This window comes from Gallinula chloropus, assembly GCF_964237585.1.
Source record: "Gallinula chloropus genome assembly, chromosome: 22".
Lineage (NCBI taxonomy): Eukaryota > Metazoa > Chordata > Aves > Gruiformes > Rallidae > Gallinula > Gallinula chloropus.
Window position 1 is genome coordinate 3732481 of NC_140107.1, and position 27430 is coordinate 3759910.

The 27430-nt window shown below is 59.4% G+C and overlaps 4 protein-coding genes across 4 annotated transcripts; 1 reads left to right on the top strand and 3 right to left on the bottom strand.

Moving 5' to 3' along the window:
• Positions 1 to 1070: 1070 nt before the first annotated feature.
• On the bottom strand, positions 1071 to 3756 carry XKR8 (XK related 8; the record flags this gene model as incomplete). Its single annotated transcript, XM_084274318.1, has 3 exons — positions 1071 to 1994; positions 2694 to 2890; positions 3461 to 3756. 3 exons carry the CDS (start codon positions 3754 to 3756, stop codon positions 1255 to 1257), a joined length of 1233 nt encoding a protein of 410 aa, XP_084130444.1. The 3' UTR covers positions 1071 to 1254.
• A 1987-nt stretch (positions 3757 to 5743) lies between these two features.
• SMPDL3B (sphingomyelin phosphodiesterase acid like 3B) lies at positions 5744 to 12970 on the bottom strand. Its single transcript, XM_084274437.1, has 8 exons — positions 12849 to 12970; positions 12520 to 12733; positions 10811 to 10908; positions 10106 to 10249; positions 9365 to 9537; positions 8227 to 8407; positions 7267 to 7400; positions 5744 to 6289 (listed from the first exon to the last, which is right to left on the bottom strand). Exons 1-8 carry the CDS (start codon positions 12895 to 12897, stop codon positions 5897 to 5899), a joined length of 1386 nt encoding a protein of 461 aa, XP_084130563.1. The 5' UTR covers positions 12898 to 12970; the 3' UTR covers positions 5744 to 5896.
• Positions 12971 to 13206: 236 nt separating this feature from the next.
• On the top strand, positions 13207 to 17979 carry RPA2 (replication protein A2). Its single transcript, XM_084274198.1, has 9 exons — positions 13207 to 13225; positions 13432 to 13535; positions 13629 to 13730; positions 13835 to 13948; positions 15188 to 15262; positions 15856 to 15969; positions 16247 to 16354; positions 16522 to 16616; positions 17359 to 17979. The coding sequence occupies exons 1-9, from the start codon at positions 13210 to 13212 to the stop codon at positions 17441 to 17443; spliced, it is 813 nt and encodes a 270-aa protein (XP_084130324.1). The 5' UTR covers positions 13207 to 13209; the 3' UTR covers positions 17444 to 17979.
• Positions 17980 to 20011: 2032 nt separating this feature from the next.
• Positions 20012 to 27034, bottom strand: THEMIS2 (thymocyte selection associated family member 2). Its single transcript, XM_084274238.1, has 5 exons — positions 26926 to 27034; positions 22749 to 22889; positions 22459 to 22659; positions 21013 to 22152; positions 20012 to 20239 (listed from the first exon to the last, which is right to left on the bottom strand). The coding sequence occupies exons 1-5, from the start codon at positions 27017 to 27019 to the stop codon at positions 20145 to 20147; spliced, it is 1671 nt and encodes a 556-aa protein (XP_084130364.1). The 5' UTR covers positions 27020 to 27034; the 3' UTR covers positions 20012 to 20144.
• Positions 27035 to 27430: the final 396 nt, after the last annotated feature.

Sequence of the window (27430 nt, forward strand, 5' to 3'; positions counted from 1 at the left end):
CCAGGCCTGCACGATGCTGCCCTTCCCTCTGCTGCACAAGGCTCACACCCCCCCCACCCCGTGCTGTCCCTGGCCATGGGCTCAGCTGCACACCCAGCACTGCAGCCTCCCCACAGCCGCATCCTGATGCCCCCCACCCTGGGGCCGGCTGGGGAGGGGGGTCCTGCAGGTGACAGCGACATGGGGAAGGGACCAAGGGCCAACACCATGGGGCAGCTGGGCTGTGCCCACAGCTGCTGGTGTGGGGTCAGCTCAGGTTTTGGCACTGGCCTGTGCCCAGGAGCCAGGCTGGGCCCCCTGAGCCGTAGGCAGCTCTGGGCTGGGCCCAGCACTGCTGGGGGTGCTGGGAATGCCAGACATGGGACTGTGGCATGGCCGTAACGAGCCTCCAGCACTGAGATGTGCTGAGCCCAGTGTGTGGGCACCTCCCCCAGGATGAGCAGGTCCCACCCTGCCAGTCCCCACCCCCGAAAAGCATTTGCTGCTCAAAGGAGAAAAGTGCCAGCCAGTCTGGGGCAGCAGCAAAGGGGGACCCTGCCCAGCCCCTCACACCCTGCCTCCAGCAGGAAACGTCCCTGGCAGGGACCCAGCCAACGCATCGAGGGGCAAAGCCCCTGTTTGTGCACAGACTCCTCGCTGCAGCGTGTGTCCCCCTGCAGAAGGGACAGAGCACGAGGCAGGGGACAGCCCCCTCCTGCCCTGACACTGTGCAGCCCCAGCCCCCCCCAAGCACAGGTACCCCCCACTACCTCTACCTGCCTGGGGCAGCTGCTCTCCCAGCACCAGGGAGTCCCTGAGACCTTCCCCGTCCCTCACTGATAACAGATGATCTTCGACCTGGACAGCAAAACAGGAGGAGGAAAATCCTGGCTGAAAAGAGAAGGAACAGCTCACAGCTGACAGGGAGGGAACACGCTGTCCCCCACCAGCACCCACAAGCCCAGGCAGCAGCAGTGGGTGCAGGAGAGGCACATAAAGAGAGAAAAGCCATTGCTTTTTGTTTTTTCTTTGAAAGAACCCAGTAATAAATAACACAAGAAACCAACTCAACAATGCAGCCATAAGGTGCCAGAAGCCTCACAACCACCACAGCTCACCCATGAGCTGCGCTGCCGGACTCGCCAGGGGCTTGTACATCACCCCTGGTGTCTGACAAGACCCTGCTCCTGCCCAAAACAACAGCCTGGGGGTCTGAACAGGCAGCAGGACTAACAGATCTCTCTCTCCCTGGCAAGTCAGTTCGAAGGGGCTGCCTCAGACAGCAGATTCAACAGCAGCCGCCCCGTTCAGGGAGCGCTGTCCTGCCTGCTGGGAAATGGGGAACTGGGTCTGGGCCATCCACTGCATCCTCCTGTTCACCAGCTCCGGCACTGAGAGCAAGCGAAACCCCAGCCTGTCGCTCCCCGTGTCAGCGTCCACCTCATCACAGGCACCTTCCTGCTGCACCCACACGTTGGGGTGCAGCCACTTGTAGTAGGTGACTCTCAGTGCCAGCCCCAGCAAGTAGCAGGGCAGGGCAGCAGCCACCACATAGACAAGGTAGGAGTGCTCGTCAGAGGGGGACCCGCACCAGAGCCAGGACAGGGCCAGCAGCGTGCTGTCCACCAGGATGAAGCCGTGATAGATGATGCTCCGGTACAGCGTCCTCCCCGGCGCCACGTTGAACCAGCTGAAGTAGAGGATGACAGCCACCACGGCCCGGTAGAGCCGCTCGGGGCCAGGAGACTCCATGAAGTCCGTTCCCTGCAAGCTGACCCAGAGGAACATGGCCATCCAGAGGAGCAGGAAATGGACAGCCACGCCGTAGGGCCAGAGCAGGGCAAAGAGGGCGAGGGTCAGGATGCGGGGGCAGATCAGGAAGAGGTTCCACAGGAAGTAGATGACGGAGGAGCCCCGGCTCAGCTCGTACTTGTCGTGCAGGAAGGAGCGCAGGGACTGGTGGTAGTCCAGTAGAGACCAGGTCACACACAGGAACGCGGTGCAGATCCCCAGTCCTGCAAACACAGCGGTGGAGATGCTGAGGGCAGACTGAGGGAGGCTCAGCCCGGTCCAAACCCTCCCTTTGCCCCAGCACTGCTAAAACAAGCTTCCCACCAGCTCACAAAGCTGCTGCTGTGGTCAGAGCCTCAGCACCAGCAGCAGTCAGGAGCAGCCCCCAGGAGGCTGGTGCCCAGATGGGGAAGAAGCATTGAAACGAAGCAGCTCTGCCAGGGAAGCCCACAGCTGATGTGGACAGGAGAGGGCTGCTGGCTCCCCCCAGCCAGTGCCTGGCTGTGCTCCCCACTTCACTGCAGTGACACTCGCTCCCCACCCCAGCATGGGGTGCAGCTCCTCAGCAGTCTGTGCCCCACCCTGTGTCTGCACCCCCAGCGGCATCTCCCTGTGACCCAGCGGGCTCCCGATTCCTCTCCCAAACTTCAGCCTCTCCTGAGGCACACAGGGGAATGACCACAGAGGTCCCACAGCTTCCACCCTCCCACCCTAAGCCCAGTGGAGTCTGTGGGGCAGTGCAGGACAGGGGTCCACCCTCCTGTGTGTCACATCGAGGGAAAGAGTGATGTGGGAGAAGAGAGACAGCTCAAACAAGGACAGTGTCCTGCTGGGTCTTGCAGCCTCCAGACAGCCCACCTGGTCTGCCCCTTCGAAGCCCATTCAGACTACACCCCTGGAGCCCCCCAGCCCCAGCCCCTCACCCTGGAAGGGCTCTGCCTTGTTTGTCCGCAGGATGATGTAGAGGAGCAGCGTGAGCTGCGGGCTGTTCTCCAGGAAGGTCCTGAAGAGGCGCAGCATGCTGATGTCGTGCGAGAGGAAGGCCATGTGGCTCTGCTCATCCTCCTCCTCCACCTTGGCCCAGCACACCTTCCAGCCCACCTTCAGAGCGTGGAGACACCTGTGTGGGGACCCGGCCGGCGGTGAGGGGCTGCTGGGGGCCCTGCAGCTCACAGGACAACTCAAACGGCTCCGATTTGCACCCAAACCACTGCTCACCCCCCCCCCCCCCCCCCCAAACGCTGCAGGGTCTGCACCACGTTGAGGTGCGACACCAAGCATCGCCCTGGGTGCAAGCGGACGATCTCCCACCCGGACACGGGCTCGGCTGGGCAGGGCGGCCCCGGGGCAGCTCCGGCTTGCGGGCGGCTCCAAGCCGGGGCAGAGCCAAACCCCCTGCCCGGGGGGTGCCGCGTACTCCCCACACCTGGGACGGGGGCGAAGCGGGGGGGGGGGGGGGGGGGGCGGGCAGGAGGCGCCCGGTCTGCCCATCCCCGGGCATCCAAGGGACTCCCCGGGCTGCTCCCGGGGTGCCGGCAGCGGCGGGGCGCTGGGCGGGGCCGGGGCGGAGGTGCCGGCGGGCGGAAGGGAGGAGGTGCCGGAGGTGCCGGCGGGAAGCCGGGTTTGCCGCGGCGGCGGGGGATGGGGAGAGGGGTGTGTGAGGGCGGCGGCGGGACGGAGGCAGCGTTACCTGAAGAGGAAGCCGAGCTGGAGGAGGTGGAGGGCGGCCAGCAGCCAGAGGGGCACGGCGGGGCGCAGGGCGGGCGGGTCGGAGCGCAGCCAGAGCCAGCTGCAGGCCTGGGTGGCGGCCGAGGCGGCGGCCAGCAGCGCCAGCACCAGCGCGGCCCAGCCGGGCTGCCCGGCCCGCGCGTACCCCGCCGCCACCCACCCGTCCGCGCACACGTCCAGCGCCGCCGCCGCCGCCCCCGCCGCCGCCAGCGCCAGCTGCAGCGGCCCGAAGCGCGGCGGGCCGGCTCCGGGCGCCATCGGCGGGGGTACGCCCGGGGCCCGGCTCCCGGGGAGCCCAGCTCCGCCCCGGCCCGGCGGCCCCGCCCCCGCCCGCTGCTCCCCGCCCTTCCCCGCACCGCGGTGGGCCCCCCTATCCCGCCCCCGTGTCCCCGCACCCCCCGCTGCCCGCAGGACCCTCTTGCCCCGGCCCGGGAAGCTGCACCCGCCGCCGCCACGGCTCCTCCCGCTTCCCCCTCGCTCCCGGCACCCAGCGCGACTCGGCTGGCGGGTTTTCGGATCCCCCCCACCCCCTCCTCCCCCTGGCACTCTCACAGCCCTGCAAGGTCCATCAGCGGCCCCCGGCAGTTCTCCCCACCCCGCTGCCGCCCCACAGGGCACCCCCGGCCCGCACCACCCCCCCGCCCAAGGCCTGCAGCGGCCCCCCCTGACCCCCACCCCACTACAACGCAAACCCGGGAGCAACAGGAGGCCAAGGAGGCAGTTTGGGAACTGTGAGCTTTATAATCCTAATGCAGACACAAGATTTGGGGACACAGACACCCCCCCCGCCCCAGAACCACCCCATGTCTCCCTCCCTCCCCTGAGGTCAGTTTGCTCCGGGGGGGCTGGCAGGAGGGGTGCCAGGGAGGCAGAGGGTCCCGCCGGGGGTGTCCAGGGCCAAGGGTGATGTTCAGCACCCGGAGCATCCCCGCACAGCCCGTGACAGCGGCTCTCAGGCACCCGCAGCCCGGCTCCAGCACACGCTCTGAAGTGGGGCTGGGGAAGCAGCAACCAGCGCAGCAGACAGACAGACAGACGTTGCTCCTCTTGTCACACGAGCCATCCATTCCCTCCCCCACCCCCACGTTGCTGTGCTGCTCACTCCGTCCTCACCCCGCAGCCGGCACCGTCCCAGCCACACGCAGACCCTGCGACAGCGCCGGTGCCGTCGGGGGTGCTGTGTGAGCATCGCTCGGCCCCGCCGGAGCCCTGGGAGCGCCCAGAGCTGCCTCCTGCAGGCAAAGCACCTCGTTCACCCCCATCGCTCCGTGTGGGCGCCCTCGAGGCTCTGGGAGAATGCAAAGGGATAGTGCTGCCTGGCTGGAGAGGCTTGCTGTAAAGGGACGTCATGCAGACACCCCTGTACCGAAGAGTGAGGCCATGGAGGCAGAGCCCATGGCTGGCAAATCACCCAACTGTCCCGTGTTTCCTCAAGGCAAAGGGGTCAGGGGCAGCTTGTGACACCCTGCTGAAGGAAGGAGCCAAGTGGATGTGAGTGAGGAGAGCACAGGAGGGTCTGTGCTCAGCAGCTGGGGGGACAGAAACAGAAGGAGGAATTTAAAAACCGTACTAGTCAAGCTTCTTCCCCTGGAGCCTCAGCTCAGACACGTGAAGTCAAGGCCCCACCTTGCTGGAGTTCACACGCTGCCAGAGGAAGCACCGACCCCACTGGGCTCTGCTCATTAGTGAAACGCTGCTGCTGTGCAGAGCCCCCAAAGAGCTGCTGGGTGACAGTGTGTGCTGCTGTGCAGAGCCCCCAAGGAGCTGCTGGGTGACAGTGTGTGCTGCTGTACAGAGCCCCCAAGGAGCTGCTGGGTGACAGTGTGTGCTGCTGTGCAGAGCCACCAAGGAGCTGCTGGGTGACAGCGTGTGCTGCTGTGCAGAGCCACCAAAGAGCTGCTGGGTGACAGCGTGTGCTGCTGTGCAGAGCCCCCAAGGAGCTGCTGGGTGACAGCGTGTGCTGCTGTGCAGAGCCCCCAAGGAGCTGCTGGGTGACAGCGTGTGCTGCTGTGCAGAGCCACCAAGGAGCTGCTGGGTGACAGTGTGTGCGTGCACCAGCACGGGAAGCAGAGTCCTTGGGAACACGTGGCAGCTCACAGTTCTCATCTGTGGTAGGGGAAAGTCCACAGGGAGGCCTGGTCCTTCACCTGATCTCTGAGCCTACCTCTGAAGACAGCGTAAGGGAGACAGATTCCCGGGTGCAGGTCAGTCCAACAGATTGTGTGGCAATCGCTGCCTTGTCCTGCCCCATCAAGCTTTGCTAGATTTCAAATGAACAGCAGAGAGCTTTTACTACCAGCCACCGATTTCGTCTTGGTTTCCAAGGGAACTCTCAATGCCCACCATTGCTGATTCCTGTGCAACGTGAACTTAGGCCCTCTTCATGCCCCTCAGCCCCTTACAGTCCCTGCTGGGGACTCAGGAGTCCGACAAGGGAGCAGACAAACAGCAGCCCGGCACTGGTGGCGGCGGAGGCAGCGCTGCTGGTGCTAACACACTCGTTGTACTTCGTGAAATCAACTTCCCTGATGGCACAAACGTGATCGACCCGGCACTGCTCCTCACACTGCCCCAGGTCGTACTTGACAGAGTTGAACTCGTAGTACTGCTGGAGGTAGTGTGGATCCCTTGAGATCTTCTCCAGCACCGTCTGCATGGAGCTTGCAGAGCCATCCGGGACCTGGAAGGCCTTTGTCAGCCTGTACTCTTCCTCCCACGCTGGGAACTCTCCCTCTCTGCTCGGGGCCATCATGTTGGCCTGAGTTAGGTTCAAGTAGTAAGTCACCATGTCCTGCAGGGAGGGGAGGACAGAGCACGGTCAGGTCAGGTCAGTCTTTGGTTGGGAAGCGATCTCCAAGGCACCAGACACACCATCACCAAGGCAGCACAGCTCCCTGCCCAGCCAGGGCAGAGCTGCCTCCCAACAGGCTTTCTAACAACCCAAGACCTGGGGGAGACACCCTGGTGAGAGCCTCTAGATCCCATCACAAAATCCTTCTGCTTCATAAGGGACAGAGGACTCATAAAACTCCAGGCTTCTGCCTGCTTGACTTTTATCTCCAGATACCATGAATTCTGAGCCTGGACTGCTTCAGCACCGCTGTCACTTACCCCCAGCCCTGTGCACTGGCAGAAGGAAGGGCTGGAGCAAATTACTTTCTCAACTTCTGCTCTCCCCTGTCCCTTTCCTCTGCCCCAGCAGCTCCCCAGCCTGCTGCAGCACTTCAGCATTAGTTTCTCATGCTCCAGACACGTAAACAGGACATGAGCAGAGCTGCTGAAGAAAGGCCCCAACACCCCATCCTCTACATCTGTGCAAGACAAAGGAAAGGGAAGCAGCCCCCACAGCTCACCTACATTCAAATCCATTACTAATTAATCAATTTAGCAGACAGGCAGGACCCAAAGGATTTTCTAGGCAGAAGGGTTTTTGGAGGGGGGTTGATAAGCCTGTCCCCAGAGAAGTTCTGCAATCCCCAAGTGTCAAAGGAAACTTAACTAAGGACAAGAAGAACACAACACAACCTGTCCTGCCATGTCCTGGGCAACTCATCCCAGCAGAAGGCCTGGGCCAGCTCGCTGCAGTCACCTGTCTCTTACTGGTGTGCTTACTAAGGCTTTGTGCCAGGCAGGAGAGGAGGCTGCAATATGTGGTTTATGTCCTCTCCTATGAAGCCACTTGGCTCCCGTGCTCCTGCCTGTTCAAACCACACAGCAGGTACAGCACCCTCCCAAGCCTGCAGCCTGGGGCACACAGGGAAGCCCTACCAGCACTTGGAGGGTGTCCACATCGTAGTTGATCACCCGAATCCCAGGGTTGTTGGCTCCATTGTTCACTCCAGGTAACGTTGTTTTCCAGGGAGTCACTCCAGGGGCCAGGAACATGACATTGATTGGAAAACCTGAACAGAAGGGGAAACAACCCAGGAATCAGAGCCCCAGGCTCATCTCGAGCCCTGTCCACACTGCAGTGAGGGTGCACAGGAGACCCACACTCAGCAAAGGAAACCCAGAGCACTACCTCTAAGTCCTGCTGCTGTTATTCCCCCCACCCTTTGCTGCTCCATAAACTGTCCTTACCCAAACCCATGAGGCTTGCCTCTGTCTCCCCATTCCTCTCCTGCTCCTGCTGTGGGGGCAGGAGGGGAGGGAGTGGCAGCATGGTTCTCATAGGGAAATCAACTCTTTAAAAGGGTAGATGATGGCAGGACAAGGGGGATGGAGTGAAGCTGAAGGAAGGAAGGTTTAAATTAGATATTAGGGGGAAGTTCTGTCCAGAGAGAGTGGTGAGGGGCTGGAACAGGCTGCCCAGAGAGGGGGTGGGTGCCCCATCCCTGGGGGTGTTCAAGGCCAGGTTGGATGGGGCCCTGGGCAACCTTGTGTAGCTCCAGGCCTGGAGGTTGGTGTCCCTGCCTGTGGCAGGGGGGTTGGAGCTCTGTGATCCTTGGGGTCCCTTCCAACCCAGACCAGTCTGTTATTCTATGCTTCTATGATTCTCAGCTGCTGGCTGGGGCTAACCCACGACACAGGGCAAACAGAGGAGGCTGGAGCTACAGCCTGGGTGTGGAGATCAGAACCACTGCTGTCTCCTGTCGAGCAAGGCATTCTACAAACCCTTTCTGGCTTCTCAGCTGCATTCACCTAACACCCACTGAAATATTTCATCAGCAGTGATTTTTCTGGGGTTGGCAGAGCGATCACACACAGGCTGGTTGGCCAGAGCTGTACCTGTGCTGCTGTAAAACATGCGGAAGCTGTCGGTGTGGTGGTGCCCGAAGAACTGGGCAGCGATCACCCTGTGGTGCTTCTGCACAATGGCCAGGTACCGCTCATTGAAGCGGCTCCGGAACCAGGGCTTGCCTCGTTTCTTCTCAAAGAAGCCAGGAGGGATGTGGCCCACGATGTAGACCTGCAAAACCAAGAGCTCCACTGGACACAAAGCCCACGCTTCCCCAAAGAGAGCTGGGTTGCTGAGACGGCACAGCTGGGAGAGCGGAACAGCTGCCGAGCTGGGAGAAGCCCTGCACAGCATTTCACTGGATCACAGACTCACAGGGGTTGGAAGGGACCTCCAGAGCCCATGGGGTCCAAACCCCTGCCAAAGCAGGGTCCCTAGGACAGGGCACACAGGTCGGTGTCCAGACAGGGCTGGAATCTCTCCAGAGAAGGAGACTCCACACCCCCTGGGCAGCCTGTCCCAGGGCTCCCTCACCCTCACTGGGGAAAAGTTCTTCCCCGTGGGAGCTGGGCTGGGTCAGCCTGGAGAAGAGAAGGCTGTGGGGGGACCTCATTGCAGCCTTCCAGTCCCTGAAGGGAGCAGAGGAACAGGAGGGGAATCAGCTTGTTAAAGGGTGGATAATGGCCGGACAAGGGGGATGGAGTGAAGCTGAAGGAGGGAAGGGTTAGATGAGATATTGGGGGGAAGTTCTTTCCAGAGAGAGTGGTGAGGGGCTGGAACAGGCTGCCCAGAGAGGGGGTGGGTGCCCCATCCCTGGGGGTGTTCAAGGCCAGGTTGGATGGGGCCCTGGGCAACCTTGTGTAGCTCCAGGCCTGGAGGTTGGTGTCCCTGCCTGTGGCAGGGGGTTGGAGCTCTGTGATCCTTGGGGTCCCTTCCAACCCAGACCAGTCTGGGATTCTATGATTCTCTGTTGGTGTGGAACTTCCTGTGCTCCAACTTGCAGCCATTGCCCCTTGTCCTGTCCCCACAGACACTGAAAAGGGGCTGCCCATTTCCCCCTGCATCCCATACTTCAGATATTTATAACCATTAATAAGTTCCCCCCTTAGTCGTCTTCTTCTCTCCAGGCTGAACAGCCCCAGCTCACTCAGCCTTTCCTCACAGGGGAAAATTCGTTTCCTTTCATACCATTTCATCTGCTTGAGAGGCACTGGTCAGTGTTTCTTCCAGCCACTGGAACTGCCCACCAGGATCTTCCTCATCAGCTGTCAGGTCATTCTGGTCATAGTACAGATTGGTGTTGAGGACCACCATTCGCCCCCTCAGACTTGGGCCAGGCAGTGTCTCTGTGTAGAAAGCTCCTGAAAAAGGAGGAAGAGCAGGAGGCTGGTTCACACTGGTTGCTGTGAGCCCAGATCCATCTGCTTTCCCCCCTCTCAGCAATCCCTGGCAAGAGCCACAGCAGCAGCACTGTGTGGACAAGGTGCCAGCAGCCTCAGACTGCTCCAGGGTGGGGATTTGGAGCAGCTCTCCCTGCTCTGTACCCCTTGTCATGCTTTTGCCCCTCAAGGGGAAGGGAGACCCTGCCCAGGGACAGTGCAGCACGAGGAGCTGAGCAGTGCTGGACAGCCTCAGTGCTGCCTGCACCAGCAGCTTTCCTGAAAGGTCTTTTTCCTTCCACTGAAGCTCACCACTCTGCATTCACTCTAGGGACACCCTCCAGCAGCTCAAGGAAAGCAGGAGAGACTAAAGCACAAAGACATTTATTTTCACAGTGCCAGAAATCAGCATTAAACTGGGCCCTTTCTCTGCAAATACTCTCTAAATACTGCTGCTTGGAGCACAGAAGCAGGGAAAGCAACTTGTGGTACTCTCCCAACCACCCCCATCACCCCAGAGTGCTGCCAACAACAGCCAGTGGTGCTGTACCTGCTCTGAAAAGAGGCAGGGAAGTGTCCTTCAGCCAGGGACGCCACAGATCAGCTGTTCGGTTGTAGATCCTGTGCTCCCTCCCTGGAAACTGATTTTTGGGGTGGAAATCGTGATTGCCCATCGCTGCATAGACTTTAGTACCTAGAGACAGGGAAAAGGAGGTGCAAAGGAACCCCTGCTTGCTTCAGAGCTGCTCAGCACCAAAGCTCCCCAAAGGCCCTCACAGACCTGGAAAGAACAAGCGTGTCTTGAGAGCTTTGCAACAGCAAATCTTCCTTCCCAGAGCCACCCGGTGGCACTATCTGGGGGTGCAACACTGCACAGACCATCCCTCCTTTGGGAAAGCCCCCCCAGAGCCACAGCTTTACAGATGAACCAGTGAATTTTCACCATCAGTAACATTCCTTCCACCACTGCTGACACAGATGAAGTGGGAGGAAATCTTCCAGCCTTTTCTGTCTTAATGACTAATCACAGAAAAGTTTGTTTGGCTCTCTTAGGAGTGAGTTAACCTGAAATGTGGGCACATCAGACGCCTCAATTCAGACACACCTCACACCATACACCAACTGGGAAGAGGACAAATAAGTCCTAGCAGGGACAGTGCCTTTTTGCCTTTCCACTTCTTAACTCTGTCACGTCCCCACCCTGAAAAGCTCTTCCCATGAGACTCTGTACCCTTCTCATCCACTCATCTCCTACCTGGAAACGTCTCCTTTATCAGAGAAGTCAGATTTTCTATGATGTGCAGAACCTTTTCTTCTCCAAGCTTCTCGTTGGGGACGTGAGGAGTATCATCTCTAGAAAAATAGTCACAGTCATTATCTGTGATTAACAGGGCATATAATTAAAGTGATAAGCAAGCCAGAGAAACATGCTTCCTTCTCTTTGTGCCTCTGAGAAAATAAAGTTGAAGCTTTTGGAGGCAGGAACCAGGGCTCTGTGGACTGGCCAAGGCACTGAAGGAGTATCAAGCATGTGAAGTGGAGGTTCACTCTGCCTCATTTAACAGACACTAAAGCTGAACTGGAAATATTGCAGAGAACAGCATTTTGCAATCTCAAGGCCATATCTGATGGGCAGTGGTGAAGGAAAGCTGTTTGTACAACTGCTCGAAGAACAGGGTAACAACTGTCATTAAAATGAAAGAGAGGAATGCCTCCAAGGAAGGCAGTGAGCCTTGAGGCCTGCCACATGCTTCCACGCTTTCACTGCCATGCTTCTGGCATTTCCAGAGGATGCTGGGCTGTCAAGAAGCCCACGGGACATCAAAAGTTAAAACGATGCCAAAGAACCGGAGGAAATAGTTCGAAGGACAAAGAAAAAACCAACACAAAAGCCATAAGGAGCAAGAACTACTTCTATAAGGAGGAAAAAAACCCATCTGTGGAGACAGAAATGGAAAGGTGGGGTCAGGCAGCAGCAGGGAACACAAGGGCTGGAGGCTACGGTGGGTCACAGGGCTGCACCCTGAGGAGGAAAACAGGCATCAGAGGAGGGGCCACAGGCTCACCATAACCACACACAGTAAAGCTTCCACTGTCTGTAAGCGCTACTGAGGCCTCCCCTGGAAGGGGGTCCCCACTGCTGGAGAGGACATTAGGCAAAGCCATGCTGGTTTGGGGAGGTTCTTTGTATTTCTAAGGCAGAACAGCCCCTTTTTCAGACAAGTCTCCCGGGTGCCTCTAGACACCGAGGGGAAGCGCCCCAGGAGCAGTGCTGGCCTCCTCTGGCAGGCAGGGCGTGGGGGACAGACAGAAAGAGCACAGCCCCTCGCCCCGAGGGTGCCCGGGGAAGTCAGGCAGGGCTGCCCACAGCTCAGAGAGGCAGCGAAGGGCCACCCGTGCCTCTCCTCACTGCCTGCTGGGCTCGCTGGGAGCCTCTGGCCGGTGCTGAGGGCCCTCACAGCTATGCTGTCCCCAAAGCTTCCACTGCAGGGCACATCCGTACCCCACCCCTCCTAAACGGGTCCCTGAAGAGCTCTGCAACCCCCTCCCACCGCCCCCAGCCCGCTGCCTGTGCTGCCCCTTCTCCCTCCCAGCCCCGGCGCGGGCAGGACGGTGCCACAACCCAGCGCCACACGCCCGCCACCGCCGCTCCGTCCCTCGGAGAAGCAGCTCGGTGAAGGGGCAGACACCCACCCCCAGCGCCCGGGACTGCCAGGGAGAGCTTCGGAGAGCCCCGGCTGGGCTCGGAGCCGGTCCGACCGCCGCTGCGGGGACCGCCCGGGCGTCGAGTCACTGAATCCCAGCCTGGGCTGGGTTGGGAGGGACCCCAAGGGTCACAGAGCTCCAACCCCCTGCCACAGGCAGGGACACCAACCTCCAGGCCTGGAGCTACACAAGGCTGCCCAGGGCCCCATCCAACCTGTGTCGGCCCGGCACCCCCGCCCGGCCCCGGCCCCTCCTCACCCGGTCCAGAGCACGAAGTCCGGCTGCGGCAGGCGGCTCCTCATGGCGCGGAGCGCGGAGGCGAGCAGGGGCCAGGGCGCATCGCAGAGGTAGCTGCCCCAGGGCCCGGCGGCGGGCACGGCCCGGGAGCCGCCCGAAGGGCACACCTGCCCGGCTCCCGCCGTCGCGTCGTACTCGGGGTCCCAGTGGAGGTCGGTGATGTGCCAGAAGCGCCCTGGACCCGCGGGGAGACGCCGGGGCTCAGCGGGGCGGGGGGCGCGGAGCTGCCGCCGGGCACCGCTCGGGGCCCCCCGCTCGGCCGGGCAGCGGCGCACGCTGCCTGCCCTTACCTGTCAGCGCCGCGGCCAGCGGGCAGAGCAGGAGCAACACAACCCGCATGGCTGGAGGAGACTGCCCGGCGGGCTGCGGGACGGCCGTGGGACAACGGTGAAACACCTCGCTCGCTTCTCGCCTCGCCCCGCCCCGCCTCCCCCGCATCCTCCCTCCCTTCAGAGAGACCTGGCAACGCCCGCACTCGCAATGGCGCCGCTCGCTTCGCCGAGCCCCGCCTCTATTGGAGCGAGCTGGAAGATGGAGAGCTGCGATTGGCTGCCGGCCGGCGGAGCGGCGCCTCCGGATTGGGCAGGAGCGGGCGGCGCGAGGAGGGGTGTTGTGCGCGGGCCGGCTGGCGGCCCGGGTTGAGGCGTCGCCATGTGGAACGGGCAGGGTGCGGGCCGGGGGCGGCCGGGCCGGGGCTGGGGGCAGCGCCGGGGGCAGCGCGGGGCCGCCGGCGACGGGCGGACAGAGGAAGGGAGGGGGTGAGGGGGGCTCGGAGCCGCTGCCGCGCCCCGTCCCGTGATGGCGGTAGGGCCGGGGCGCGCGGCGCCGCCGCCTCACGGCCTCTCCCTCTCCCCCCCTCCCTCCCCCCCTCAGGCACCTTCGACGGCGGGTACGGCACCTCGGGGCCCGCGGGCGGCTACACGCAATCCCCGGGCGGCTTCGGCTCCCCCCTCGGCACCCAGGCGGAAAAGAAGCAGGTAGGCCGGAGCGCGGGGCCTGGGCGGCCGGAGGAGCCGGGGCGGGGGGCGGCCCCTCCCCGCGGCGCTGACGGCCCCGCCGTGCCTTTGCAGAGAGCCCGCTCCCAGAACATCGTGCCCTGCACCGTGTCCCAGCTGCTGGCAGCCGAGCAGGTGGACGAGACGTTCCGTATCCACGATGTCGAGATCTCCCAGGTGGGTGCTGAGGGGGGGTGGGGGGTGGGAGGAGCAGGGAGCGGGGCGGCAGTGGGCAGAGCAGCTCCCACCCCCGGGTAAACCCCCCTCCTCTCCCCCCGCAGGTCACCATCATGGGCATCATTCGGCACGCCGAGAAGGCGCCCACCAACATTCTCTACAAAGTGGATGACATGACGGCGGCGCCCATGGACGTGCGGCAGTGGGTGGACACTGATGTGAGCACCGCGGGCCTCCCCAGCCTGTCTCTGCACAAGCTGTGGGGAGTGGTGAAGAGAGGGAGCTTAGGAGAGGCTGAAGGGCCTGGGGTTGTCCTGTGTGAAGAAGAGGAGGCTGAGGGGAGACCTCATCGTGGTCTGTGGCTTCCTGACGAGGGGAGCAAAGGGGCAGCACTGATCTCTCTTCTCTCTTTGGGGACCAGGGATAGAACCTGAGGGAACAGCGTGAAGCTGCCCCAGGGGAGGTTTAGGCTGGGTGTCAGGAAGAGGTTCTGTGCTGAGAGGGGGGTCAGGCACTGGCACAGGCTCCCCAGGGAAGGGGTCCCAGCCCCGAGCTGGGCTGAGGTCAGGAAGCATCTGGACGATGCGCTCAGTGCAGCTCTGACTGGGCTGGGCTGTGTGGAGCCAGGAGCTGGACTGATGGTCCTGATGGGTCCCTCAGCTCAGGAGCATCTATGAACAAAAAGAAGTGGCTGTTCTGAACAGTGTTTTAGAAAGTGCCCCTGAAAGCCAGTGGAGGTGCTGCTGTAGCAGAGACCATTGCAGTTGTACGTGGCTGTTCTGTAACTTGTACGTGGTTCTGTATTGACTCATTTTGGATAATTTTCTCAGAAGCTCAGTCACTACTTCCCAGGAACTGGGAGGTGCATGCTTGGTGCCTTTGTGTAGAAGTGGAGGAGGGGAGCAAACAGATTTGTCTGTGAGGCTCGTTGACTGAGGCAGAGACGTGTACTGATGAATTTTCTGGTGCAAGTCTTCTGATAATTTTAAAGCTAGCCCATGGTATTGTAACAGGTGTCAATGCAAACAGCTGAGTTCAGTTAACAACTCAGAGTAATTAGGCAGGCATTTATTTGGCTTAACCACAGGTTTACTGTAACTTCAAAATCTGTTCTGGACTGCTTCCATTCTCCCAGCCAGGTTAGGTAGTTGAACACTTGTGTTTTTACTATTTGAGGGTTACATCATCTTGTTGCTCTGTGAAAGTGTCTTATAGGTGGACTGAGACAGCAGAGCAGACAAGTGATTTTGACTGTTGTTCTGTGCATTCAAACAAGGCAATATTTTCTTTTCTCTATTTTCCATTGATGGTTCTGTTTACCCACCTGCTCTTTCCCACTGGATGTAGGCCTGCATGCTGGTTTGTGGGAAGAGATAAGCCTCCTTTCCTAAGTGAATTATTGTAATAACTGAGGAAGGGAAATGGGAACCATTCCTCTCTCCTTTCCCCTCTGTCAGGAGGCAGGCAGTGAGAACGTGGTGGTACCTCCAGGAACTTATGTGAAAGTAGCTGGTCACCTTCGTTCTTTCCAGGTAAGCTGACGTTACCCACACCTGACTGACCAGCTCACAGGGCTGCAGCAGCAGCCTGCTGGTTTGGTGATCTGGCATAGCATTGGTGGGCTCCTCTTAGAACATCCCCTTCAGTGTGGTCCTTGCTCATACTTCCCTGTGGATTCCTCCTTGAATGTTTTTGCCAGGTCTGTAGTTAATAAGACTTGAAATGTTCCCAAATGCAGAGGACAGAGGCCACTCAGCATCGGTGCATTGTTCACTGCTGTAGAGCTTAGAGCAGGTTCTGTTGGTGGGGATGCTCCTTGCAGCATGAGATGTGGCTGCCTCATAACTAAATGTTGTAACTAAACAGAGGAATAGCTTTTCAGACAGTGGTGCACGTGTTAAAGTGTGATGGATCACCTGCTGGTGAGAGAGAGAAGCTGCCCTGTCTGCTTTGCCATGCAAAGTCATGTGTGGAAACCTCATCCAAATTACCTGGCTTAATTACATGCAGACAAGCTCCCAGCCTGCCACCATCCCTGTTGTGGGGAGAAGGGTTGGATTGGCTGTTCAGAGTGTTCCTTTGATGCTAATTTTGTTTTGTCTGTTGTTTTTACTTCTTCTGGAAGAACAAGAAAAGCTTGGTGGCATTTAAGATCATGCCCCTGGAGAACATGAACGAGTTCACCACGCACATACTGGAGATTGTCAATGCACACATGATCCTCAGGAGAAACCTCATGGTAGGTCCTTGAAGGTGATGTTTCCCCCTCAGCCTTTACTGTCTCCCAAGGAGAGGGACCTCCTTGTGGGAGCTGGGGTGGCTGGAGAGCTTGAAGCTGTTGGAGGGCCACAGTGAAGGTGTCCCAGGAGTCCTGGCTTCCTTGGAGAGAAGGGTGCTGCAGCCCATTCCCCAGGCTTTCTTCTGTTAATTACAGTTTCTCTGAAATGACTCCAAGTGTGTAATGCTGGGGGGGCTGTGCCTGTGTCACCACAGCAGTTCCACTCTCCTAATTGCAGTCGGCATCGAGGGTGCCTCAGTCGTTCTCCTCTGCTGGGATGAGTGACGGGGGCTACGGAGGAGGTGGCAGCCTGCCAGTCAACGGGCTCACAGCACATCAGAGTCAGGTGGGTGCAGGCAGCTTCTCCAGGAGCACAGCAGTCACTGTGGAGGCTGCTGTGGCTTGATGGAGGACAAAGAAATGGGAGTGAGCTCTCTGCAGACAGGTAGTGCTTCCTCAGCCCATCAGTGATGACACTTAGCTGTGTGCTAATGGTGGGTCTTGCTTTTCCAGGTGCTGAACTTGATTAAAAACTGCCCTGTCCCAGAAGGGATGAGTCTTCAAGAGCTGAAGCTTCAGCTCCACAATATGAGCATGTCAACAATCAAGTAAGTCAGTGGAAACAAAGGATGTTCTGGAAATCCAGGCAGTCCTTCCCAGAGCCTGAAAAGGAGGCAGAGAGGAACGTATTGGGCAAGCCCTGATGTTGTGAAACAGCTCTAGTAATCCCAGATGTCTCCAGTAGGATGCAGTAGTGAGCCAGGGCGTTTGAAGTCTTCACCAGCTTTAATGAGCTGCCTCAGCTGAAGGGGTGACTAGAACATTTCACTCTCTCTTGTCAGAAGCAGCTGTTCAACAGTTCAGCAGCCAGGTGATCGGTACAACAGTTCCTGAGCAGTGCTGCCTCCTGTTCAGGGCTGCTTTGCTTTCTGCACACTGATCAAAGCTTGGGAGTAGACTCTTTCTGTTCTGTCCTCCCTGAGACTCTGAAAAACATTGAACCCTGAAGACATTAATGCCTCCCTTATGTCTGTGTCCTGTCCCTTCTGAAGTGGAGTTGCAGGCACAGCTTTTACCTGGGAAGCACTGGGATAGGTGGCCTTCCCTCTGTGGCAGGCAGTGTCTAAGGGCTTCAGGAGAGCAGGTTGCCAGAGCTTTGGAGGAACTTTCTGTACTCACTGTCTGGTGGAGCAGCACTTAAACTGCTCGTGGGACAGAGCTGCTGAGAGCTGCCCTTGGTAATGCCAGAAGGGAACAGGGGATGGGGGCTGAGGTAGGAAATTCCCAAGAGGAAGATGTTGATACAAACTCCTTAGCATTTGCTTGTTGACTTGTGTTTTTCCTTCACAGGCAAGCTGTTGAGTTTCTCAGCAGTGAGGGACACATCTACTCCACTGTGGATGATGATCACTATAAGTCCACGGACGCTGACTGAAGTTCCTGCCAGCTGGATTTAGTTCTAAGCAAATCCTTCTCCATGTATCAAGTTACTCTGCTGAGCTCTGCAACGTGGAAAGTGACCTTTGCTGTTTCTGTCCTGGGAAAGTCTCAGTTACCCTGGAAGTGCCTCCTTGGGACTCAAGGAAAAGCAGAACGTGTAGGATTTTGTTATGGGACTCGATTATGGGACTGAAAGCACAAACAGATGTGGGGGAACTGGGCAACTCAAAGCCTGGGAGTCTCCCACTGGTTTGTGTCTCCCTCCAGGGTGCCTGCCTGAGAAAGAAGAACCTCTTTCTAGTCCTGTCCTGGCAGACTGTCTTTTGTTTCTAGAGCTGTTTCTCCTAACTCAGCTTTCATTCTATTTCATTCACAAAGTGGGTAGCCAAGAGTAACATTCCACTAGTGTACAGTAATCATGAACAGATTTTTAATTCGTTTAGTTTATGCATTTAAATCTGTTTGTACTATGAGGTGATCTTGTTACTAGAGCTTTTGAATGGTTCCAATAAAATTTTAACTTGGGTAGTCTGATGTGTGTGGCTCTAGAGGCTTCTCTTCTGCCCTGAAGAAGAAAACCCATCTGCATCAGCAGAACAAAGCCACAGGGGTAGAGCTACAGCCTCTGCCCTCAGCCTTTCTTTAACCATTGCCATTTTTTTTTGTTAGCTTTTGAAGTAAATTGCCTTAAATTGTCAAACTGAAGTGAGAGACAGAATCATCAGTTTGGAAAAGACCTTTGAGGGCACTGAGTCCATCTGTACTTGTCCACTACTCACCCACCTCCCTGAGACCTCATCTCCCCTTCTGTTTAACACACCCAGAGACTCAGCCTGTGACTCAGCCCTGGGCAGCCTGTGCCACAGCCCCACAACTCCCAGGGAAGAACTTTTCCCTCCCATCTGCTCTGACCCTGTCCTGGCCCAGGCCAAGTTGGGCAACCTGGTCTAGTGACAGTGTCCCTGCCCATGGCAGGGAGGTGGAACTGAAGAATTCCCATCATTCTATGAAGCCAGGCTGAGAGCACTGGCATGGGTCAGCCAGGAGAAGAGGAGCCTCTGGGAAGACCTTACTGCAGCCTTTCTGTTCTTTCAAGAAAGCCTGTGGAGAAGATGGAGAGAGAAATTTTTACCCCAGGGCCTGTGGTGACAGGCAGGGAGCCAACACTTTCCAACTGAAAGGGGGTTTAGGTTGGACATCAACTTGGTTTTTACACTGAGGGGGGGAGGCCCTGGCACAGGGTGCCTGGAGAAGCTGGGGCTGCCCCTGGCAGGGCTCAAGGCTGGGCTGGATTGTTTGCTGCTGGAAGGAGTTGGAGCAGATGATCTTTAAATGTTACTTCCAACCCAAAGCATCCTGTGACTCTGATCCTCTGGCTTGGGCTAGCTCCTGTCTGCAGCAAGAGCTGGCTTCTCCCTCCTGGGTGAGTGTTGCCTGAGAGGACCCTGACAGCCAGTCAGTGTCCGTGGTGTTGATTTGAGGGGATGGTGCTGATATGGAGTGTAAATCACAGAGCCAGAGAAAGAAACCAGCCCAAATCTGAGCTAGGCCTTGAGCCAAGCTCAGATGAGTGAGATCCTCTCTGCAGCTTTGGGACTCTGCCCTAGGCATGGAGTGAGGAGTGACGTGGCCTGAAAAACTGAACCCGAAGCCCCTCTTCACCTGGAGAGGGGGAAAAAAATGAACCATTTTGATCTTAAATAAAATTTCAAATTTATTTCCCAGCTTTGATTTGAAAGAAGAGGAATGTGGTGTGGGATGGAGGAGCGAAACACCTGCTTGCTTGTGGTGAACAGCTCCCTTTGTCAGCCCTTCTCCTGTAAAGCACATCAGGACAGCGAGGTCTTCGACTGCTGCTTTCCTGGGGTCTTGCCAAACTTCCAAGGAAAAGAATAGTTGAACTTGATTCCTTATTTGATCTTTCAGGTCGTTATTTTGCATCCAATGCCCCAAGTGCAGCAGTGGCCTTGGTGCCAAGAGTCTGCAAGAGTGTGCCAAGCATGCTCACAAGCAGGAGGGGACCAGGGAGGTCTAGGCCAGACATTGCTTCCAGGTGTAAGTGTAGTTAAAAACAGGTGGAAAAGCAGCAAAACCTAAAGCCACAATGGTTTTACAGTGCTCTTCAGGGAGAGATCAGGTTAGGGCGAGGAGCGAGGTCAGCTGGAATTGAGAAAGAAGCAGCTTCTGCCTTAGGAAAGTGATGGAGGATGGTAAAACGTGTCACTGGTGGGTTGAGCCTCAGCTCAGGCACTGCTCACACTGTCTGAAGTCCCTGGTCACATCTCGTGACTCCCATCCTACCCATGTGCCAACATGTCTGGACATGCTGACCCCAAAGCATCCCCATCTGGAAGCATCCATAATCCCAGCCCAGGTAATGAGCAGAGTGTGATCTGTGTCCCAGGGCCTGGGCTGGCATCTCAGTGGCTGCCCAGCCAGTCCGGTGCTGTCAGAGTCTTGTGTGTGACAGCTGAGGACAGCCCACAGCACAACAGGGGTTTATTCTGTGGCCAGGGCTGTCCTGACAGCATGCAGGGTGCTTGCCTTCGAGGCCAGTGGGCACCTTTCTGCAGGATCAAGGCAGCTGGAGTGTGCTGAGGAGCCCTAGGGGCCGAATTTAGCCCCTGCAAATAACCAATGTGTCATGTCAGGTCTCAGAGGAGTTGGAGACTGGGTGGCTTCCAGAAACTAGAGGGCTAGAAAGGAAAGATGGTCTGCATTTTGACGATTGTCTTTCGAATGCTGTAGTCAACAGTTTCATAATCTTGTTCATCGCTGTCTCTCTCAGTGCCTGGAAAGGAAGAGGAGGCACGGCCTGCAGCTGTGCACCACCATGGACACCCCAGGGGGAGACGGCCCCACCTGCCCTCTCTACCTCCCTGCTCTCAGCTGCACCCCAAGGCAGTGGGGACAAAGGCCGTGGGGGAGAAGGGCCTCGTGGTGTGGTGGCAGTGCCTCCGCCACTGCAGACACCAGCCTCTGGGGCCACCGGTCCGCTGCGGTCTGGGGGTGGCGGTGGGGTCACATTTGCTGGCCAAGGGTTTGCCAGTGATGCTCACCCAGCCTTTTTGCCCTTGTTTCCCTGAGTGCCGTGGTCCCCATGTGTGATAAGGGGTTGGTGAGCTCCCCCCCCCTCACTGCTGCCCACCATGTCCCAGCTGCATGTGGAACAAGGGGTGGCACAGCCCCCCCCATGAGCTCTCCCATGGGACAGCTCCTCAGGAGTTCCTCACAACATGTGGGACAGGGGATGGGGCAGCCCTGCCACGTGTGTCCTCTGAGAGGTGGGTCAAGGGGCAGAGCCTGGGGGTCCCCTCACCATGTAGGGGATGGGGATGGGGAGGTGTAGCCCTCATGGGGGCCCGGCTGGCAGGGGTGCAGCTGCCAGCATCCCTGCCCCAGGTCCCCACAAGGACAGCCACGGGGACGTGGTGGCCAGCAGCATCCCTGGTTAAGCACAACTCGCTGATGCTGCTCGGAGGGGCCGTCCCCCTGCCCGGGCAGCGTGTCTCCGGGCTGAGCCCTGCGGAGGGGCCGGGGCCCGGGAGCTGCCGGGGGTCTCACCTGCATTGCTGGGGGCTCGGTGCTGGCCATACTGTTTTGGGGTGCTTGGCTGGGGCAAGGCTGGGAGCGGCGGCAGTGAAGAAGCCGAGCGGGTGCTTGCTGGTGGGGCGACAGAGGCCAGGGAGCTGGGAGATGAGGAGCGCCTTCCCCCAGAGCTAGACCCGGCCTGCGCCGGCTTGGGGGGCCGTGGGGGCGGCGGGGCCGCGTTGCCGGGCAGCTGGGCCAGCAGCCGGTAGTAGAAGGCGTCGGTCAGCTCCTCCACCGGGGAGTGGTAGGTACAGGGGGCTGTGGGGTGGACGGGCTCCTCCTCCCTCAGCAGGACAGAGAGGTCCAGCCACCGCGGTGGGATCTCGAAGCTCTTCTCGGGCTCCTCGCAGAAGCTGCCCACCAGGAAGGGCTGGTCCAGGCGGGCCTCCAGCCGCAGGGCGGGCAGGGCACCCAGCACGTCCCGCTCCAGCCCCGGGTCGGGGGCCACCACCCGCACCTCACAGGGCAGCGGCTGCCGCTCCAGCAGCTCTGCCAACTTGTACTTCTTGTTGCCGCGCGTCTCCTCCACGAAGCTGCCCCCCAGGTCCAGCGGCAGCAGCAGTTCTTCGCCTTCATCCTCCTCATCCTCCTCCCCACCATGCCGGTAGCAGAGCAGCCGGGTGTCAGGGCCGTTGCCCTGCAGCCCTTGGGCCTCCAGCCGGTCACCCACGCCGAGCGGGGGCACGTCGTCCCCCCGGCCCACACAGTCCTGTGTCACCACCACGCGGAGCGGCCGGCCGGGCTGCAGGCTGCCCACCAGCTCCTGCACCCCTGTGAACTGCCGGGGCCGCTGGCGGAACCGGCCTTGGTAGGCGCTGGAGAGGAGGAAATGGCGGCCGCTGCCGGGGGCTGAGGCCAGGATGCGCCAGGCCTGGGAGATGCCGTGGAGCTGCAGCAGTTGCCCCCGCTGCAGCCGCGGCACCCAGGCGCTCTCAAAGACTGGGGGGCCGATTGGACCCTCCAGGATCTCGGCCTGGGCGGGCAGCACCTCCTCCATCCCCAGCAACTCGCTCAGCAGCAGCGGCCGGGCAAAGTGGACGTGCTGCGCCTCCTCCGTGACATCCTCCACGTCCACCTCCAGCGTGGAGGGGATCTTCACCACGTCCCGGCGCACTGCGGGGACAGAGCTGCCCTGACGCTGTGCTCAGCCTCTCCCTGGCCCCATGTGGGACAGGACCCTCCCCCCACACCTCTTATCTCCATGCCCACAGCCGCCCACAGCCTGTGCATTGGGGTCCCAGCACCAAACTGGTGTAGATCCCCAGCACTGCAGCATCCCCATCCCATCCCCATGGCGACCCTGCCCTGATCCCAACCCCCTCAGCATCCCCAAACACAAAGCACCCTGCCCCGAGTCTGAGAGCACCCCCACCTGAACCCCCCCCCCCCCAGCACCCCTCCTGCCCTGGCTGGACTCACGGTGCATGGCAGCCTGCACCTCATAGACAGGGTGCAGGAGCAGGACGTGGGGGGCAATGGCAGGACACAGCAGGGGCTGTGGCTGCCTGTCCCATCGCCTCAGCACCTCCTGCAGCGTCAGGCCCTGCTGCCTGCTGCCCTTTGGGGACTGTCCCTCCGGTGTCGGGTATGGCCTTGGCCCTGGGGCAGGCTGGAAAAGACCTGTGGGACAATGAGGGTGAGCCCATGGGGTCCCTGCGGGGAGGAGGGGACACCCATGGGATACGGGCTGGGACCGGGCAGCTGCTCACCTTGAAATGTTGGTGGCAGCTCCGTTGTGTGCCCTGTCTCTGTGTCCTCACAAACAACCTTCTGCAGCACCACGGCCATGACTTTCAGCAGGTCGCCCGTCGACAAGCAGCATTCGCTGCCTGAGATCTCATACACGGACCCTGCGGGGTGAAGAGGGAGATTTCCTCAGAGAAAAATGCCTCTGCCAGCATTTCATGGAACCCCAGACGGGTTTGGGTTGGAGGGATCCTTCTTACAGCCCAGTCAGTGCTCCCCCCACAATGGGCAGGGACACCCCCTCCCAGCCCAGGGTGCCCCAAGCCCCATCCAACCCATCCTTGAACCCTGACAGGGATCCAGGGGCAGCCTCAGTTCCCCTCAGTTCCCCTCAGTTCCCCTGGGCACCCTGTGCCAGGGCTTCCCCACCCTCTGTAATGTGGCTGTTGGTGCTTCCTCAGAATCCAACACCTGGGAGCTCCTGACCAAACTCAAAAGTACAAGGAGGCTGCATGAGAAGTGGCAGCAGGGGCGGGTGGCCTGGTGCAGGGATAGGGATAGGAAAAGCTGCCTCAAGCTGCATCTTCTGAGGGGTGGGAAGGGTAACAGGAGGAGCATCTCTAAGTGTGTCAACAGCAAAAGGAAGATTGAGGGAAATGTGGGGCTGCTGCTGCAGGAGACCTTGTGACAAAGGACGTGGTGAAGGCTGGTGTGCTCAGTGTCTGCTTGGCCTCTGTCTTTACAGGTTTGACCAGCCTTCAGGAATCTCCTGAGACCAGGGGGAAAGTCTGGAGCAAGGAAGAGGTACCCTTGATGGAAGGGAACCAGCTAAGGGGTCACTGGGTGGAGTGGACATAGGAAAGTCTCAGGCCTGCCAGGATGTACCCAGGAGTGCTGACTCCATGAGGCCACCCCGTTATCTGTGGGCACTCAGGAGAGCTTCCTAAGGGCTGGGAAGAAGAAAATGTCATTCCTAGCTTCAAGATGAGCAGGAGAGGTACCTACAGGCCAGTCACACTCCCCTCAAACCCCGGGAAGGTGATGGGGTGGATAATTCTTGAAACCACTGCTAGACACACGAGGGTGATTTGGATTAGTCAGGACAGGGAAATCCTGCTCATCCAACCTCATCACCTTCTCTGGTGAGGTCCCTGGCTTGGAGGAGAAGGGGAGAGCAGTGGGTATTGTTTGCCTTGGCTAGGATGCAGTAGTGAGCCAGAGCATTTGAAGTCTTCACCAGCTTCATGAGCTGCTGAAGGGGTGACTGTGTCACAGGATGAAGGGTGGGCTGGGTGAGCAGACACTGAGCAGCTGGGCCCAGAGGGTGCTGATGAGGAGTACCAGGGCTGGTTGGAGGCTGGTCACTAGAGGAACTCCCCAGGGGTCAATTCAGGGTCCAGTGCTGGGTAACCTCTTTGTTAGTGATCCGGGTGGTGGGGCTGGGGGCACCCTCAGCACGCTGCAGGGGACACAGGGTGGGACAGGGAGCTGACAGGCTGGAGATGGGGCTGGCAGAAGCCAAGAAGGTGGCTCAGGGAGGAGCAGTGCAAAGTCCTGCCTGGGAAGGAACCAGCCCTGGCACCAGCACGAGCTGGGAAGCGGCTCGGGAGGAAAGAGCTGGGGGTCCTGGGGGCACCAGGGTGAGCAGGAGCAGCAGCGTGTCCCGGGCTGCAGCGGGCCCAGGGAGGTGGTTCCTGGAGCCCTGTGCCCAGTGCTGGGCTCCCCAGGGCAGGAGGCACAGGCTGGGAGCTGGGACTGTCCATCTGGAGAACAGGAGGTCCAGGGGATCTCCCCCATGTGCACCAGTACCGGAGGGATGGCGGGGAGAGGCCTGAGCCAGGTTCTCCTGGGGATGCCCAGGGCCAGGACCAGAGGCCGTGGGCACAAACTGGAACACAGGATGTGAAACTGTTTCTTCACTGGTGACCAAGCACTGGAACGGGTCTCCCAGAGAGGTTGTGGAGTCTCCATCCCCAAGGACTTTCAAAAGCCAGCTGGACATGGTCCTGCTTGAGCATGGGGATGGACCAGATGGACCCCAGAGGTCCCTTCCAACCTCAAGCATTCTGTGATCACACTTTTGCTAGGGATAAGGCTGTGCAGAAACTTCTGTTCTAACCTTGTTTTTCAGAGCTGGTTGATGGAAGCCATCCTGGGATTACCACAAAAGGGAATTCTGGAGATACTCAAAACCCAGATGGAAAAAGGCCTGAGCAACCAGCCCCTGCTTACCCTGCTTGAGCAGGGGTTCACCTGGATGAGCTCTAGAGGTCCCTGCCAACCCCAGTGACTTGGTGACTCCTAACACAGGTAGTCACACGATGCACCATCAGCAAATACCAGCTACATAGTGGGGGCTCTGCTTGGCCAGCTGCTGAGGGCAGTGGGGAGGGGGCTGACCCTTGGCCCTTTCTGGGATGTGAGTAAGCCCAGGTGAGCCACACTCGTGGGTATCCCTGGGGAGCCCCAGTGTCAGGGCTATGGTGGGACCAAGGGGATCCCTCACCCCTGGGACTGCAGGAGGGGATGAGGGATGGGGATGGGGTGAGGGGAAGGAGGGCAGCAATTCAGGGCCAGGAGGGAGCTGTGCAGGAGGAGCTGTGAGGTGGGGCTGGGTGGGAGAGTGGCTGTGCTGAGGAACAGGAGGGTCCTCAGAGTGAAATCAAGGGGAGAAAGGAACTGCAGGAAGAGATGGATGAAAGCTGGGAAGCTTCCTAAAGCCTTGTGTGCTGTGTACAGCCCAGGCCCCCTCCTCCAGCCCTCCCACACTCCGCCTGAGAAAGCAGGACACACGCTGCCCAGAGCAGAGGGGTCTCATACCCTGGCTGCAGAGACCCAGGGAACTCCTCACACCCACAGCAGTGAGACACACAGGCACACGGGCTGTGGGTGCCCTGCACAGACCCCCCAGCACCCTTCACTCCACCCCAGCCCTGAGCCAGGGCAGTTCTGCAGGGCAGGCAGGACTGAGGGCAGAGCAGAGCCCAGGATGGGGTGGCTGGGAGAGCACCCCAGAAGGGACTGGGACCAGCAGCAGTTTCATTTAACGTGTGGGGGCTTCTGCTGACAAACAGCCCGAAGCAGGGAGAACCTCAGGAGCAGCCAGGGCTCCAGAAGCATTTGGGAAATCTCAGGGTGCTGGGTGGTGTACCCACAGGGTCCCACACTGCTTGAGCCCAGGGGTCCCACTGCACCATCCACCAGCAGCCAAGGGACCAGCAGCTGGCTGAGGGACCTTCCTTGGGCTGATGCTTGTTTCTAAGGCATGAGGAATCCTTGGAGGCTTGGGCAGCCCATGTCCTGGAAGGCTTCCAGCGCTGGTAACTGTACAGGGATCCCAACAGGGGAGAAAAGCAGTGCAGGACAGTGCAGGGGGCACTGCTGGAGGTTCAGCCAATGGAACTCGGGTGAGGAATGCAGCAGGGAAGGGTCAGTGCCTGATCACGCTGTGGAAGGACAGGGTGGCTGTGCCTTCCCTGGAACTGGAGCCTTTCCTGGATGCTACCACACCACAGTACCCTCCAACAGAAGCAATGCCCCCTTCTGCCCTTAAATCTCTGCACCCACTGAGCTGCTTCCAAACCTTCTGTGCAGTCCCAAGCGTCTCCCCCCGGGATGAACTCAGGACAAACCTCCTCCTGAAAGCCCAGCTACCTCACCACGACTACCAGGAGCTGCTAAACAAATTGAGGGCTGCTGGTGTCACCAAGGCCACCAGAAAGTCTCTGAAAAAGCCAAGCCTGGACACCAGCTGAGCTGCAGAGCAGCAGAGCCACAGAGAACCTCTTCTCCTGCCCTGTAAAAGCCAGTGTAACCCGAATGAAGGCTACAAATTGCACAAATCGAGATGGAAATTGCCACATGGATGTTGCCACATGGAGGTTTGGGAGCCCCAGAGTCCTGGCAAAAGCATTTGCTAATTGCTGGTTCCCTTTCAACACCACCACTGCCACCAGCTGAGGAAGCCGTGCTGGCCAAGGCTTGGTGGGACTGGGTGGAGAAGAGAGTCCTCTGCAAGCAGCAGTGCCTGAGGCACCCGTGCCTGGCGCTGGCACGGGGAGCTGTGCCTCTCCCTGGGAGCAGCACCTTGGTGGCAGGGGATCAGCCATCCTCAGGGCAGGAGCAGGGACCCCAGGCTGTGGTGGCACAGGGAGGGGAGGTGACCCAGCCCTGGGGAGGCAGCAGACACCCAGCACTCACCTTGGAAGTAGACACCGGAGCAGATCCTGAGGATGCGGGGCAGAGTGGTGGGGTCCAGGGAGCAGATGTAGTCCTGGAAGGAGAGGGGCTCCATGGCTGTGCTACCAGGCACTCCAGTGCTCTCTGCAGAGAGGGAAACTGTGTAGGAAGCAGCTCTGGGCTCTGCTTTCATTTCTGACTGTGTTTCACTTCTGCTTCTGGCAGTGGTAAGTCCCCTCTCTGCTCATAAGCTCACAGCACCCACAGCTCTGAAACCTGCATGGACTGACCAATCCGCTGCTGGGACAGGCCTCTTCCTGACCCCTCATCCCTCAGGGCTTGGTCTCCCCAGTCCTGGTGCTGGTGGTGCTGAGGATGGGTGAAGGATGCTCCCAGCTCTGCCAGGGTGCTGCCGTCCCCATTGCTCCACCAGCCTGCCCTGCCCTCCCCTCTCCACAGCTGGGGACAGGCTGAAGGTGCTGTGGAGCAGAGGGCAGCTCTGGGTGGACATGCCAGAGAAAGCCAA